This window comes from Takifugu rubripes, chromosome 7 (assembly GCF_901000725.2).
Source record: "Takifugu rubripes chromosome 7, fTakRub1.2, whole genome shotgun sequence".
Classification (NCBI taxonomy): domain Eukaryota; kingdom Metazoa; phylum Chordata; class Actinopteri; order Tetraodontiformes; family Tetraodontidae; genus Takifugu; species Takifugu rubripes.
In genome coordinates, this window is record NC_042291.1 from 7,572,536 (window position 1) to 7,589,746 (window position 17,211).

Below are 17,211 nucleotides of genomic sequence, written 5' to 3' on the forward strand. Positions count from 1 at the left end.
AAAAAAACGAGCCAAAATAACCCCAAGAAGTAATAAACGCGAAGTAAACGCGACAATTGTGAGATAAACAAGGAAGAAAATGAAACGACTGTATTAAAACCGGCTCGAACTCTCAATATGCTTCTTCATGGCTGTAACAAAACTGCACATTTCACCTCCCGGATTTGTGCTCCATCTGAAACCAAATGCCAGGACGTGAATGTGCATCCCAGTTAATCCAGCTCAGGCGCGCTGTCAACATCACGCAGCTCAGACTGTTTGAGGAGTCGTTAACACACACTCCTATCTGTGATCGGGACCCTCTCCGGGCTCCTCCTGATCCGCTCCGCGCTGAAATGAGTCTCATCTGCGAGCCAGCCGCCTTCATTTGAATGCTGCTGACTAACTGCAGGTTCTCAGAGAGGCTCCTGGCGTGGGCCGAGCAGACAGAGGCGCATTCCGGCTGGCCGAGGGTCTGGGGCCACAAGGGAAGGGGGCGCTTAGGTGGAAGTCAAGGTTTGTCTGGTTCCAATTTCTGCAGCTTTCTGAAGATTCCTGAAGCAAAAACACAAAAAACTAAACCCCGTTTCAGGTTAATAATCAGCGCTGACGCTGCGTAAAAGCATGAAATAAGCAATCGGTAATTAACAGATAGGAAAACTTGTCGCGGAGGTGAGAAGAGCGCTGCACAGTCTGTCTGATGGCACATTTACCCATAATCTCTGATCACGTAACGTAACAAGCTCACGTTTCACCGTGATTTCTTGGGGTCTAATTAATTTCGAAGAGGCTTTGGTGGCCGGCTGTGTTTATCCCACCGAGATCTTAATGCGTCTTTGTAAAGTTTCCCTGTCAAACACGGCGTCCGTCTCCGAGCCCGTTTGAAGATGAATCAGCCTCCTGTATCAGTCACTCATTCCCATCTACACCCACCCCCACCCCCAGATAACAGCGATACCAGCAGAACATCATCTCGCCATTTGACATTGTTGTTCTTCAATCTCACTCGGATGCATCGCGGGCTAATTGCAGTTTGCACACTTAAGTACACAAACGCGCGCGTGCGTTCATTTGCAAACGAGTTATTGTTTAATTATAACTTCACATGAACTTTGCTGATCAGCGGGGCGAGTCGTGTCTCCCCTTCAGTGCGTAATTATTCAGGCTGTAATTGCTCGGCCTGTTTGTAAAACACGCACGGCGAGGCCATTTCAGACACCTCCCGCCTCTGATCCCGCGCGACAACGCCCATTAGCCGCTAAACGGGGGGGTTTTGGCCGCAGATGGAGGAGAACTTTACACCGACGGACAGCCAATAAAGTTTAGAGTAATATGAGTAATTTATTTGCATCCAGGGGTCCGATAATGGGCTTCATGTATTACACTCCACAGGGCTGGGCTTCACTGCACTCTGCCCCTCAGCTGCGTGTGGAGCTTTGCCCCCTTGTTCTTCCTCAGAACCCAAAGGCTCCACAATAGTCTCGCTCAGACATGTTCAAAGCAGAGTCCAAAGCTGATGAGGAGGAGCTGATTTTAGGAATTGTAAAACAATGTCACTAACCAGGTCCAAAACCTAAACCTGGAGATTCAGTAGAGCAGATCCAGAAATCCAGGAATCATCTGTGCGATTTCAGGCAAACAAACGTAGGAGAATAAGTACATAAAGAGCCTCAGAAGTCGCCCAAAGAAACTTGCAGGAGTTTAGTAGTGAGCGCTGCGATGAATCACCATTAAAAATAGGACAAAACGGTTTCTTTATTTAATTTTAGCCGGACAAACATGCTGCAACGGGAAACAACAGGTCTCGAGACATCTTGTCTCAGAAGCGAATCGACACAGGCGTCAAGTAAAGGTTGGATTTCAACCGCGGTGCCATTTATTTAGAGGAGCTACACCGCAATATCACACGTATTTGCTTTTGTACACGGTGACAAGATGTACAAATAAAAACAGCCGTCCTCGTGGATTTGAAGGAGCGTCTGCCCCGCCACAAAAAAAGCTACGGATGGATTAAAGTGCTGAGGCGGATTTGAAAAACTTACTGCTGACATTCTCAGCATCCTTTAAAAGAAACGCAACAAAACAAGACAAAAAGAAGGAGCTTTAGACACAGCAGCGGGAGGACTGTCAGGCACGTCGCCTTTATTAGAGTCTGAGCCGTGGAACGAGGCGGGACACGGAGCCTCATCATGATGGTATCACGGTGAGGCCTCAGACCACAGCGCTGCAAAGACGCCTTTGTCTGCCCGGGTGCTGCTTTATTTGTTAAGTTGTGTTCTGGTGTCAGATGTGGTTTGTAGATGGAAAGGGTTGTTGTTGGGTTTTTTTAAACAAACAAATAAAGAACGCCGTGATTGTCCTCGCTTTTTCTCTCCGCTGTAGTGGAGCCGCAGCAGATACAAGTGCTGCCATCTTACCCTGTGATGTCACCTGCAGCCACGGCGGGTGGACCGAGACGCTCAGGACGACCCAGGTGCTCGGCGCCTCAGCTTCGGGGGGGGGGGGGGGGGCTCTTCCGTCACCATCCTCTGACCTTTCCCACGTTCACATCATCGTTGCTCAGGATCATCGCCCCCTTTCACGCACACCCGCAGCAGAATTATCACACCAGGCCTGGAAGCTCTTGAAAGACAAATAAAAAGCCAAACTAATTGCTGTGAACCCCCCCCCCACCCCTCCACCCCCCCGTAAGTATCTGTCTCGTGTAGGAGTGCGACAGCGAGAAAATCAAACTGTAGAGCGGAGCGGAAAGCCTCCATGAATCATGTTTGTGTCTGTGCACGCACAAGCGGCGGCGGAGTTGTTGGCTGAGGAATAATCATTGGGGAGGCAGTCAAAATTAATACTTCAGCTCAGTCCGCCTCATTCTCAGTCATTAGGGCACATTACAGGGCCACAATATACATCATTAAACCAGGCATAAACAATTCATTAAAAGGCCGTTAAGAAGACAAGCTAATGTCACTTCTCTCTGTGGTATCGATAGACTGCAAAGTGGCAGAGGGTTAAAGCAAAAGGGATCATTTCGCCAGCGCTAACTAGTCACTCACCCTGACTAATGGCTTCTCTGGTTATTGTGGGCGAGCCTAGACGCTTCACCCAATCGCCCTGCTGATGGAGCTGCAGCCTGATGCAGGAACTCACTCACGGTGTCAGCGTTGACCTGGTGTTGATTCCAGCAGATGCCACTTTGTCGCACCATTGCTTCTCACAGTGTCCATATTGGGGGGTGGGGGTGGGGGTGGAGTGGATCCATGCAAAAAGCATCTGCGGCTAATGTCACCGAAGCAACGTTGTTGAGCTACGGCAGGTTGTTTTTTTTTTGCACCTTAGCTTCAACGGGACAGGAAACAGCAGAAGGATCAGCCGAGCTCGGCCGAACGTCCGAGCAGACGTTCAAAATGACTTCAGGCTCCGGAGATATGAAGCTGGATCCACCCAAACCCAGAAGCAGCAGTCAGAGAACTAAGGAACGCTTCAGTATGAAATCAATTCTCTCAGGTTGGAAATTGTGTTAAATATTTCCCAGTGCTAGACTTTTCAGTGTCAAATATTGCACTGGGAGCAGGTTCTCCAAAGGGCAACACTGGAGGAAAAGCAATACTTAGAGATATGTGTAGATACATATCTGAGGTATAGATTTTAATTCAAATTTCCATCAAAAGTTCGTTGGACTGGATGGAAACGGCATTTTAGCTGACAGAGATAAATAAAGCCCGTAATCTCTTCCTGTTGGCACTCTTTGTGCCGAGCTCAGCAAAAAAACACACACCTTTGCACAGGAAGCAATCACGCCCTATTGTTTCAGAGCCAGAAAAGAAAGCACGCGCATTTCCTGAAATGAGAATATACTTTATCACACAGGGAAATGCAAATAAATATCATGTTGCATATTAATGACCACATTCAATTTACAGTGTAGCGTATAATCTGGTCAGTGTGACCCTAGACCAGGTCTGTGCATGCTACCGTGGGTGAAGGGCATACGAGCAGAGCACTCCACAACATCTGTACCACACCACATCCAAACACAAGTATAAGGCACGAAGAACCCCACAAGTAGCATGTGCTTCAAAGAAAAAACAACTTTAAAGTTCCTCTCCCACAGCGCAGCTCTCGCCTCACATCTTTACAACTTTAAATAATCAAGAGCAGCGACACATTCTTCAGTCGTACGCGCCCAGAAACATTCTAAATCCCTCTGATCAAATGTTTCCTGCCGCGTCAGTGAGGACTCACAGGCAGCTGTCGTCGGCACAGCGGACTGGTAATGGCTGCAAATGTGCGCTGGTTTTTGGGAGGAAAATAAAAAATATATTAAAATCAGGTATTATAGTAAAAGCCCTGAGTCACAGGTCAAACACCGAGGTCGCATATAACATCACCCTCACCCTCAAATTAACCCACAGCACTCTTTCCCAAAGGCAGATGGTCATGTTCAGCAAGAGAAAGGAGTAACTTTGGTATTTTTAAACCTGGATTCTATTTCTTCTCCTGTTTTATCAGCACGGTGTTAAATAACAGGCTGGGGCGTAATTTCATGCACTCAAAAGTGCTTGATTTTACCTCCAACGGGCTCAGTCATAGAAACCAGCAGTTTCACTACTGTGTAATAAAGGTTTTGCCCATTTTAACTCAGCCAGTATAAAAAAAAAAAAGCCTTTCAGGAAGTAAAATATCAAAGTTACCCTTTCAGTAACAAGTTGTTGAATAGCAAGTACAGAAAACTGTGCGTGCGTGACAAAAATGAAAGCTGACATCATGCAAATGAATTTTCAGTCATTCATTCACGACAGCCAAGTGATAATTAGTGAAGATCTTCTCTTCTGTTATTAACACAGGTCTGCCTGACTTGATGGTCTCTGTTTTACTTGTGAAGATGCTGAATGTCAAACAAACCAAAAAAGGACAGAATACAACATAACACTCTGCTTAATTAGTCCCACTGCAGTTCTAATGATTAAAAAGAAAAAGAAAAAGCTCACGCTAGCCGATGACTGCACCTACGTGTCAGTTTAAGTCCGAAATCAAATAATTCAGTGGTGGTTAAATATTTACAGAAGCAGAGTCACCACACTTCATGCAACCACTTTTTTTTTTTTTTCTTTTTTTTTTTTTTAAATTGTGCCATGTTGAATCAGATCCGAGTACTCTCCTACCTCAGAACCAGAGCAGGTCGAGCGATTCACCCGAGTTCTGGTAACTTCTACAGGGTTTCACAATCGTGGCGTTGGGGCTGCTTGGAACACTAAACATCGAGGTTGCTCAGACCAGATCAGAGAATAAACCTCTGCTGATGCCAAACTTGCCTCCCAGTCCAAATATTTGGTTTGGATCGGTTTATCATCTGTTTCAGACTTAAAAGATCAATGTTTGATCAAGAGAACCATTGATGGTTTAACCCAAAGCATACGCACTCATCCCCGATGACCCGGGTGCATGCATTAATGCCAATTTGTGTCTGTATGGCTGCTGTATGTAGCAGCATTAACACTGAACTCACTTCAAGGTTTGGTTTGTGTGTGTGTGTGCAGGTTGTCAGTCAGACAGGTTTTGGGATCATTCCGCAGCCAGGTCACGTTTGATTCAAGCGCTTATTTTCTGTTTCTAGGTTGACATAATGCCTTCAGAATAACAAGGATGCGTTCAAAGCATTGCATTCTGAGAAGCCACCAACCACGATCGACATTACATTTCCAGCTTTTCTCAGGTTAAATCCCACACTGGTTATGTGCTCTGGTTTTATATTAAAAGGTGTACAAGGCAGAATTGCTCACAAATCCCACTCTTGTTTTTATGTCTAGAACCCAGGCAATTTCCAGGCCCGGTGCTGCTTGGCAATACATAAACAGTATCTCGTTTTCTGGGAAAGATGCAGCAGTGCTACAGCACTGACCCCAATATCAAGTGTCCACTGAGAAAAAAATTAAACTAATCGTAATCCTGCAAAGAGGAGTCTGTCGCCATTTGAGTTCAGCCGGTTAATCCAAGAAACCTCATCACCCGGGACAACGGCTTTCTTTACCGCCTGCAGGAGAAAGATCCAGCGGGTGATACAGAACCGGGGCGGGTCGGCAATCTTTTACACCATCTGACCCGACTCGCCTTTGCTTTGGTGCTGAATCTGCTGCAAAGAGCTCGCTTTCTCCTCAGGCTGGCCGATGAAATGAGATGACCCCCTCCCCCCACCTGAGGTCACTGAGTGAAGCTCTTCTTTATGGACACATTGGGGAAGACACCCGAGAGCTCCTGGACGGCTCGCGTGTCGATCTGCGAGCAGAAGGAGACGTCCAGGAGGAGGAGCTGTGGACAGGACTGGAGGAGCTTCTTCAGGGAGGCGGAACTCACCAAGCGGGTCCCTGTCAACACAAAACATCACACGTTACAGAAGGGGTGTGGCCAAAACATGACCACGAGCGTCCCCATACCCATCTTAGGTTGCAATGTAGTCTGACACGCTCCTACTCAGTAAGACTTGAGTTTCGACCTCACCCAGAATGTCCAGGTGCTGCAGTGAGGGACAGCAGGTAGCCAGAGCCTCGATGTCCGAGTCACAGACAGTGCGGTTGGCGGTGAGGAAGAGTTTGCGCAGGCGAGGCAGGCCGCGGGCGAGATTCTGGAAACATCCGGTGCTGCTCTGAAGGGTGGGACACCAGCCCAGGTCCAACTCCTCCAGCATTCTGATGAGAGCAGGCAAGTCCTCAAGTGTTCAGCTTGGGCTCTTTACAGCTAAAAATGCTGTTCTCTCAAAGCAGAACCCACCTGCAGCCACTGACCAGCTCCAGCAGACCTCGATCGGTCAGGTTCTTGCAGCGCCACAGGTCCAGCGAGCGGAGGAAGCTGGAGCGAGCGGCCAACATGCTGGCGACAACATCGTAGTCTTCAATCTGCAGGAGAGAGAGGGGCGGCTTTTTTAACACCACCTTCAAACATTGAACCAACTCTGGGAATAACTTCAGCGCGTTTGTGAACCACCGTCAACATTTTTGATCAAACGTTTGAAATGTAGAGGTGATAAACATCTGATGTCCAGCCCGTAAATGCACATGGCTGTACATGAAGGACTGAAGGACATCTCATCCAACCCCCCCCCCCCCACAAAAAACAGAGCTCTGTCGGCTCACCTCTGCTGGAAAATAAATGAAACAGTCTTTCAAGAACAGATTTGTGTTTGCGAAGCCGTTATTGTTCTTTGGTGTCTGGTAATGTTGTCCATATTTCATTCTTTCATCCCAAGATGAAAAGCAAAGAAATGCAATTTCACAGCCTGTGCAGGCTCCTTATCCGTAGCAATGACACAACGTTTCAGAGCTGGCCGCAGATGGATAATAAAACTTTTGGTTTTGTGAAACCCCAGCCCCGAAAAGTTGAGCGCCCATGTAAATGATTTGTGAAACTTTCGAACCCACATGTAAATAAAGTCAAGCAGAAAAAAGGAAAGACCGTTATGTTTAGTAGCCTTTGCTCTACCAGCTGAAGACAAGTTGGCAGATAATCACAGACAGATAAAGCATTGAAAGCATCGGTGTTTATTTTACCAACACTTCCCTTATTGCTATAAAAGTTGGGACAGTGTATTTGAGGGAGGCGAGCAGAACAGTGTTCATACTCACCATGACACAGCTCCCAAGGTTGAGGTGTCGCAGCTCAATGCAGAAAGTCAAGATTGTCAAAATGGCTGTTTGCTGAAAAACAGAGAAACGCCAATTGTTGTAAGAGTAACTCCTTTCATACTGTAGAATTTAGCACAGACTGAGGTGAGATCCTGCCTACACTACTCAGGTAACACTTCCTATCTTTCTACGATTCAGAATAGAGAGCATCCTCGTCTCGTGCAGCTGGAAACGGCGAGGACAGGCACCTCTCTGTGGCACCACAGCCTGGATAGAGACGTGGTAATTCAAGATTGCAACTGCCAACACGTGCACCTTCAGTGGCAGCAGAAAGTGTGAGACATGAAAGTGAAAGTCTTTCTCTATGAGTGTGTGTTTGCTCCGGTCTATCTCCGGCATCTTATGAAAAAAAGAGAAGAAAAAACACCTCCCTTCAGCAGGCTTGCCTTTTTAATTAGAGCCGTGACAGGGTAATGACAGCTGAGATGTCAGGGGCTCAAAAAGACGTGCAGCGCCTGCATGCATGGTGGGAAGATAAATAAATAAGCGGAGCCCAACTGCACTGCAGACAGCCTGCACAGCTTCCTGTCCTCACTGCTGCTCTAAAACAGGAGACGCACCAAAACACAGGGCTGGACTCTGACATCACTGAATCTGAGGGTGTGTGTTTAATACAGGCTTGCTGAGGCTATCGGTCGTCCTTGAGCTTTGCACACACAGACGAAACTCCTGTGGAAAGAGACATTATTGCAGTGCTGCTATATGTGGTCAGAAAAATGGTGATTTAGGATTCATCTTTTATTATGGGAAATGTGATTTGGGGAAGCTTTAATTAAAATGCACCTTTCCAGAGCCTCAAGTAAGCTATTTATATACCTCTTCTGTGAAGATATTCATTTAGAAGTCAACCACAGCAAATGATTGCTGTTAACTATTGTTCATCATTATTGTTTATTATTTGTCACAAATAAATTGAAATGAGAGGTTTGCTGTCGTTACCCTGCAGTTAATGTTAACACAACTACAATTTTAGTCTTGTAAGTTTGAATCAATAATCAGATTTTCCAATCATTTTCTCAAAAATACAGTGCTTATGCATCATTACGGATGATTAATCAGATGAAATATAATTTTACACACTATCCAAATTGAAGCACAACAAGGAATAAAAATATTTGAAATGAGACTAATTGACACAAACTGGGAGTAATCATTAACCAAGCAGCAGGGTTACGATATGTTACCTCTATTTTGGTCCGGTACAGCACCAGTCTGCGTAGGCGCGTCAGTTTGGAGATGTGTGTAAACGAGGGCGGTTGAAGGCGGTCACAAGAGGACAGGTTGAGCTCCTGCAGGCCAGGACACGTCTCAGAGATGACCTCCACACAAGCTTCATTCAGGAAATGACAGCAGGATAGTTCCAGGCAGACCAGGCTGAGCCCACAGGCCTTCAGGAAGCTGGGGGGTAGAAATCAAAATTCCTCCAGCATCAGTGAAGTTGCTGAAACAAAGTTAAAGAGAAATGCATGTTTTCTATAGTCATCCAAGGTCAACACCTGACAGTCTGACCTGCTGAAGCCGGTCAGGGTGAGAGCCCCGCGGTTGCCGGTCCAGGACAGGTTGAGCCTCTGGAGGAGGGTACAGCGGCTCTGCAGGTGTCCCAGGGCGGCATCATTCAGCCGGGCCCAGTACGGCTGCAGGCTCAGCTGGGTGTACTGCAGAGGGTCACAGCAGTGCTGGTGCAGCAGCTTGCAGCTCTGGGCCAGACGGCTGAGGTCTGGCAGGGTCAGATGGCTCAGTATCAGCTGGATGAGCTATGGATGGAAGATGGGGAGAGGGGTTAAGAGGGTAGACAGAAAAGAGTATAAGGAGAGGGAAAAACAGAACAGCAATCATAAGATTAGGGAAGAAAAGACAACAATAACATGTAAACTGTGTCTCCTCTTCAAGCTTGTCCAGGACATAAACCACTGCCCAGTAACACGCTGAGACAAGATATTTTTCACCATATGAAGAGTAAAGATGACTCCTCTGGTGTCAGTGTCACACTGAATTAACAATGTCCAGGCTGGTATCAGCTAACTGATAACAGCTATATTGTGTTCCTGAAACAAATGCAGTGTGGTTGTGAAGACTGTTGCTAATGGCTGCGATAGGAACAGTGCCTGACACGCGCCTCAGACAACATGCGCATGGCCTGAAAATGGCGGTGTCGCTCATGTGAAGTGGAGAAATGTGTCTAGACCACAGTGTTCATGTGCTTAAATAGCATACGGGTCAATTAATCATGGCTGACGCATCAGCAGTTGTTAATGGAATCCAGAACAACATTCATGACAGCTAAAATAAGGAACAGTGCTACTTCCTGATGCATTAAACTGCATATTATGCACAGGAACATTCACACTTCCATTGATCACACTTCAGTGTGTGTTCAATCACCTCATAAGGGAGTTTGTCAAAGTAGCCACTGCCGGCCCCTCCTTGTCTGAATGGACCTCCCACATCAGAAAGCTCCTCCTCGCTGTCGCTCAGGTCGCTGATATCGATCATGGGCATCTTGTAGAGGGCCAGCATAGGTCTCTCTTTGACGCCGCGCAGGATGACAGCATCTAGTTCTGTGTAGTAGTTCAGCAGAGAGCTGTTCACCTCCAGACGCAGCAGGTTTGTGGGGAAGTTGATATGCTTGATGGTCGGGGAAAACTGGCGAGCTTGAGGTGTCAGTACCTTGGTAGGCTCCCCTGACCATAGCACCTCCCACCTGGGCAGAAAAAGGTTTCTTTTTTTCTGTATGAGCCACAGGTTCAAGTACACCTACGGTGTATCATGCCCTCAAAATATAAATGATCCCTAAAATGGTAATAAAATTCTCCTAAGTGTGTCTTTGCTGTCCTGATGACAGGGGGCCTTACCTGACATCAGTAGGGGGATTCTGGGAGAAGGGGTTGTGAGAGCAGGCTAGAATCTGGACAACTGCTCCAGGGTAATACGTCTCTAGCACGTCCACTCCTGTAGGGTAAACTGGCTCCTCAAAGCCCACCTCAATATAATCCTGGCTGTAGAATCCTTTGGGTGTGCGGCGGAAAGGTGGCGGCGCGCTGGCACACTGCTCCCACCACGTGCCGTAAGCTCTGAACAAAGCCGTCTGGGTGAAGTCCCCTGAGCTGGGGTAGACGTTGGGCACGCCAGCCAGGTTCCACATGGTATAGGACATGCTATTCTCACTTCCATAATGGGAGCTGAAGTCCAAAACCTCTTTGGCATACTGCTCCACTTCCACGCTGACCGGCAGCACCGCCCGCTGGCTAGACTCCACAGCCCGCCGGCTAGTCAGAGCCTCGCCTCGGGTCCCACTCCTGGAGCGGCGCCGCAGACAAATATAGTAAAACATGCTCAAGAGGGTTAACATGGGAGCAGGGGGGAGAAAGAGGGGCTAAAGGGAGGAAGCGCTTCCATCTACTGGAAGCATACTGTCTGAGGGGCTGAGGTTGTACAAAGTGCAAGCAACAGGTCCGGCTGCATGCATGACCTGCAGGTTAGGCAGAGACAAACAAATGTGTGAGACACAATGCTGATTTCCTTTTAGTATTTAAGTGTCCAGTCCCAACACTGACAAATAATGCATGATAGTTTATAAAATGTGGAAAAAAGCCAGCTAAATGTAAGAAATAGTATTAACACAAACAAGTCGGATACCATCAGGTTTTATTTTATCCAGTTTTTTAACCATTAGTAGTTGTCATGGGGATATATCTTACAGGCACATAATATAAATGTCCACCTTCAGAAAGTTAAGACTTAATTGTACAGAAACAAACGCATCGGTATCAAACCCTGATCCATTTAAGAGCTGTGTGCCATTATAAACTTTAGAACTACAGGACTTTAACCTGCGATCAAATCTACTCTAATCAAACATCCAATCGGCTTTGCCAAATAAACCGCAAACACCAGATGACAATTACATCAAGCGCGTTCATGGGTACTCATTAATTACTGAAACGCTGAGGAGCAAAGAAAAGTTCGTCTATTCTATTACCGACGTTGAAAGTCCTCTGGTGATCTCGGCTTCTCTGCGGTTTTCAGTGAATTGAGTAAACTAACTTTAAAGGCAGCTAGATGGTGTTAAGCTAGCCACCACGGCGACAGGATTCCTTTTCCCCCTTGTACGGCTGAAATGCTGAGGAAAAAACCTTAGGCGTTCCCCTGCGGGTTAGCTCCCGTTAGCTAAACTGTAAACTGTCACCTCAAGCATATGGTCGGGTGTCCATAGGTTGCTAAATGTTATTAGCCTGAGTTAGCTAGCTAACATACAAACAAGCGGAGGGGCCATATTACAGCTGTTAGCTTCTGTAGCAAGCTGTGCTAAGACAAAAAGGAACGCTTTAAACTTACGGTGAATTTAGAAATATTACTCCATTCATGAGGAGAAATCCTCTTCTTTTGCCTTTTCTTTGAATTTTTTTAAACCACCTAATAGAGTCCTCTTTTTTTTCCTCTAGTGGTGCCTTTCCGTGCAGTCGGAAAATCGCCTTATTCGGCGAGTGCAAATTACAAAACAGTCAATATGTGGATGCTGCCATTACCGAGGATTACTCGGTATTGGCAATATGTCACTTCGAAACGGCGCAAAACTGTTTTCTCCAATCACGGAAAAAGCGAAAGCTTCTCACCACCGCATTATCTTCATTGCATGGCTTTAGAGACGTGGTTAAAGTTACTACGTACTATAAATGCCCACCGTTTCCGGGCACCGAAATGTCAACATCCGGTATTATTTATTTATTACCTCCGCCCAGGAGCTATTTTGTACATTATTTTAACGGGTTTGATGATAATATATGGACATGGATTAAATCTGCATCTTAAATACGGTGCACAAGAAGGCCAGTAATAATTTACAAAAAATAAAACTTTCCTTGAAAAAGGAATCAGATTTTGAAATTTTCGGTTTTTATATTGTGAAGTCTTTAAAGGTTTCACTGGGGTTATTGGAATTGGAAGGCTAAAATGGAAACGATGTCTTTGATGTTACTTAAAAATAATCATCACATTGTGTGCAGGAATTGACTGAAATGAACTGAGTTTTGGATTATTTGAGACTGCCAATCTACAGTAATCTTAATACAATGTTCAGTTTACAAACAGCAAAGTTTGTGGAACACAAAGTTGGAGGTCTGATTTGTAATGCTCTGCTACCATCAGCATGTTTCCAATTTTCCAGCAGGAAAAGTGACATCCAGAGTGATGCTTTTGAGAAAATACACCATTTGTGTGGGTCCAAGCACATAAATAAACATAAATTACTTTTCTGAAGGACAGAAGTTTCTTCTGTGATTCTGCAGTTTGACAGATTCTGCACTTTAATGGTGTTTGTTTAGAACGAGTCGATACTAAGGACAAAGACAGAATCATTCATCTGCAAGACGCCAAGACAACAAACAGCCATGTTACCACCATTTACTGTGACTGTTCAAGAGCTTGTTTATATTAATACTTATGCTGTCACTATGTTCGCCTGCTCAATCTCCACAATATAATAGACTTCAACTTTTTTGCATTAAGATGAATCATAATTTGAGCTCTCATTAGCTTCTGAATTTCTGTAACCCAGTGTGACTAAATCTCTAAATTTTACTTATTAAATTGCAAGAAGCTTATGTTAGTGTTTGAATATGTTAGATAATTGAGAACAACACAGCCTTAAACACACTCTGTGAGGTTCCTTAGTGATGCTCACAGCAGTTTTTTTTTCACTTTGTCTTGATTGATCTCTTGTACTAAACTGGTTTGTGCAGCTGAGACTGTAACAGAGACGCGCATCAGAGGGAAAGGATGCAGCACCCCACCGCTTCACACATCCGTACAGAGACACTGAGAGCGTATAAACAGCACCCGGCCGGATTTAGAGCTAACAAGATGGGACCATGTGAATGGAAGCCTGGTGGGGGCGCCAGGTGATTGACAGGCCGGGTCGCCGTCAGCTCCTCCAGGCAGGCATCAGCGAGCAGCAGTCCTGCCACTGTCAGAGCTCTGTTCTGGTCCGCTGTGCCTCACATACATATGCACGTGGCAGAGGACGCACACACAAACACACACGCAAATGCAAATGAGGATGGACACACACATGAGCGGATGCAAAGCCATTCGCTTGTCCATTATATTGGGGCGCACACACACCCGCACGCACCCTCCCACTATGCCCCAGCTGTCAAAAGCCAGTTAAATGACGAGTCTCCTGCTCCGCTTCCTCTTTGCATACAGGCCGAGGAGCCGGTTATTGCCTGTATGGAGCAATATGTGTGCATGCCTCCCTTCCAGCTGCAGCACCGTCAGCCCACATGGGAAATTGTCTCATAAGGCTCCGGGAAGATCCACACGTGCCTGCACATCTTGTGATAGACTGTAAGATTTGTGATTTGCTCATACATGGTCAAGTTATAAATCAACTCTGGTAGGTTTGAGTTCACTGGAACTATAAACTTGGCTGGGCAGATGGGGACAAGTCATATTCACAAATAAATCTGGGGCTCCCAGATGTCAGCAGAGCAAATCCTCAATAGGAAGTAGCTGTTTCCCCCCCACCTTTCTGGGTACCCTGCACACACCAGTGTCCACTTTCCTTCAGTCCATCTGAATCTGAATTGTTTCTCTCTGCGAGAAAATCCAGGAATATTCCAGCTAACTTCCTACAAATCCTTAAAATCAGCTTCCTTTTGAATCTCCTCACTTTACACCTGACCACACTTGATGAAAGGAGGGAGGAAATGAACCCCCCTCCCCCCAAATCACCAGCGGAGTTTAATTATGGCACCATTCACAGTTTCAAATGATGATTAGCAATGAGACAAAGGCAACATGGAGAAAGTGGAACGCTAAAGAGGGCACAATAGTGCCGACCCCTTGATTATGCATAGCTATCAGGTTATATTTGTGTATAAACTGCAGTGTTTACTGCTGTACATCTTTTCATTTCGTTTTCAGTGATAAATATATTCATTACACATTTGTGCGTCTTCGCTTCACAGGAAGTTTCGCTCAGGTCTGACCCCCAGTCACAGTCTCACACTTTCCAAATGCTTTTCGCTGGATTGCAAAACTTCTGCGGCTTTTTAGTCGTAATGACAGAATCTGCAAATATAATTACTCCTTCAAGGAAACCCAGCCAGAGATAGCGGAGGGAAGCTGTCATCTGCTATTGTTTTGCAGTCCGTGTCCTCCAAGTGAACTTCAGCGACCGACAGTTTAATTGGTTTCGGGAAATCGGGTGTGAAAAGGAGTCACGACCTTGATCTTTCTCCCTGATAAGTGATTTTTTACCCCCCCCCCAACTACATACAAACAGACCGTGTTTGTGTGTATGTGTGAAAGTGAGTTGGGAGGGAGGCAAACAGACACAGATTGTCTCATTTTATTGTGTGTTTAGTGGCTGATTAGAGGCCTAATTAAATACAATGTTGGTGAATTTAAAGGCGAACAGAGGAGACACTGACCCTGCGACATCTAACGCACCCTGGGAATAAAGAGAGTCAATGCACATGGGTGGAGAGATGCTTTCAGAGACTTTGAGCAAACAAGAATCAACAGAAGTTTGAAACCAAAACCGCTTATTCACTGCTCGCCCCACATGACAAATATTTACACGATGGGAAGAAGACCCGGTTAAAACCTGTTAAAAAGCACAAATGTGTGCTATTGTTGCTGGCCACAGTATCAGGACATGCTATGAAGATAACTTTGTGAGTAAGAATAAAGCTGTCAGGGACACTGGCAGTAATTGACCCTCCAGGTTTATGTTGATATAACTGACGTGCATCAAACAGTAAATACGAGTGTGTGAAGGTAGCCGAATTGATCGGTTTCCACCGATGCTCCTTCATAAATTTACACAGCATTTTCCAACCGTGTTGACACGCCAGTCTGCAGAGTCGAATTTATAAATACAAAATCTAATCAAACAAGTGTGATGATGTTCCCCGAGGAGAAACTCACAGAGTGGATCGGCTATACAAAAACATTGGAGGGATGAATACATGAATGCATCAACAATTAACCCAGAGTATGCATTATTCAGAGATGACGCTCGGCTAACAGACACAACTTGCTACCAACAATGATCTTCACTAACTCATTTAGTCGTTTATGAGGACGACTCGAGATCAGCAGGTGCAGGATTAAACACTCATCTCTGCATCATGATGGGTTTCCTTTTGGGATCAAGTTCAATGAATTCTCTCATTTCTATTTAGCTTCAGTTACATGATGAGTATTTAACAGTCCAAATACTGCTGCAACTCACTGTGTTTGAAGTACGCAGAGGCCTCCTCCATTCCTTCTACAACTCAACAGCCACAGTCTCAGAAAGACGGCAGCTATGTAAACCATTCCAGAAAATAAATAATAAAGGTATGCTAGGTGCGCGCGTGAGGATGAAGTGCTACAAAAAGTGAAAAAATGTTTTTCCTGTGGTGCTAATTCAAGGACTCTGATAAAGGAGGCAACGCGAGAGGTGTGTACCTGAGAATATGACATACAGTGTGTGATATAAGCACCGCTGCAGAATACATTTGCATACATTTCAACAGATGTCACGTTAAACTGCCACATAAATGGCTGCAGAAAATTGCAAACATCATAAATGTTCTGCAACATCCAGGTAACACCGAGTATTTCTGTTGCCACTGCAGACCTGACTGTGTGTGAGGCAGGCAGGGGGAGGGGTGAGAGTGCACAGTACCTGTGCGTTGTCAGCATCATTATCAGTAATCTACACCAAGCAAGGAAATTGTCTAAAATGAGCCCGACCGCGGCGGCAAATTCTTTGATTTTCATTTAGCTCATGTTCCTGCTCAGGCTCACAGAGGCTGTATCACATGCCGCCCCCTCCACCACCTCCGCTGCAGCACCCCCAGCACCAAAGCCCACCTTTTTTTTTTCTCTCTTTTAATTCCCCAACTCTCTCATCCCCTCTCCACCCCATTTTTTTTCGCCAACAATGCTCCTCTTGCCGCACCGCCCTGCTCTCAACAGGCTTCTGTGGAATTTATTCAAATATTTTGACATTTCGCCTCCCCTCACTTCCCGAGCAGAAATGATTTGTGACAGCTGGAGATGGGCTCGGTCGGAGGAGCTTCCTCTGACACCCTGCCTTCGTCTCCCCCCCTCCCCCACCCCCGTCCTTCTTTGTAGAAAGGCCGATTTTCTTTTTTGACTAGCATCTTTTTATCCCTCCTCCTTTATTCACCGCTGCTCCTCCTGTCAGCTGGTGAAGACCTTGAAAGCGCCTCTCATTTCTTTCCGTTTGACTCCACAGTGTGATAGACAAACTGGGTGATATTCTTCCATTTGTTGACATTTGGTGTTTGCTGTCTTTTTTCTGTGGCTTTTGCTCAGTGCCCACCTACTGTTTGATCCTGCACTGACACCGTGTCTGGCACCTCAGAGGGTAATCCTCCTCAGACTGTTGTCTGAATCCTTCCGAGGCTGCGGTGCAACAAAGTCCCTCCGTGCGCTGCTGTTTAACCAACGGTTTATTGATCAGCTCACCAGTGAGATCTAAACCATTGCAACACACCCTATTTCCCCCATTTCTGCCGGGACGCACCGAGACGGTGCATCA

General features: G+C 46.0%; 1 protein-coding gene across 5 annotated transcripts; it reads right to left on the reverse strand.

Moving 5' to 3' along the window:
- Positions 1-3,810: 3,810 nt before the first annotated feature.
- Positions 3,811-12,337, reverse strand: fbxl4 (F-box and leucine-rich repeat protein 4). 5 transcript variants are annotated; one of them, XM_029838368.1, is made up of 9 exons: positions 11,988-12,337; positions 10,505-10,948; positions 10,035-10,353; positions 9,162-9,406; positions 8,837-9,050; positions 7,593-7,664; positions 6,742-6,866; positions 6,472-6,659; positions 3,811-6,338 (listed from the first exon to the last, which is right to left on the reverse strand). In XM_029838368.1, exons 1-9 carry the CDS (start codon positions 12,014-12,016, stop codon positions 6,175-6,177), a joined length of 1,800 nt encoding a protein of 599 aa, XP_029694228.1. In that variant the 5' UTR covers positions 12,017-12,337; the 3' UTR covers positions 3,811-6,174. The 5 variants fall into 5 exon arrangements, with proteins under 5 accessions (XP_029694228.1, XP_003965939.2, XP_029694225.1 ...); XM_003965890.3 differs by having other exon boundaries at positions 10,505-11,121; XM_029838365.1 differs by having other exon boundaries at positions 10,505-11,121; positions 12,266-12,284.
- Positions 12,338-17,211: the final 4,874 nt, after the last annotated feature.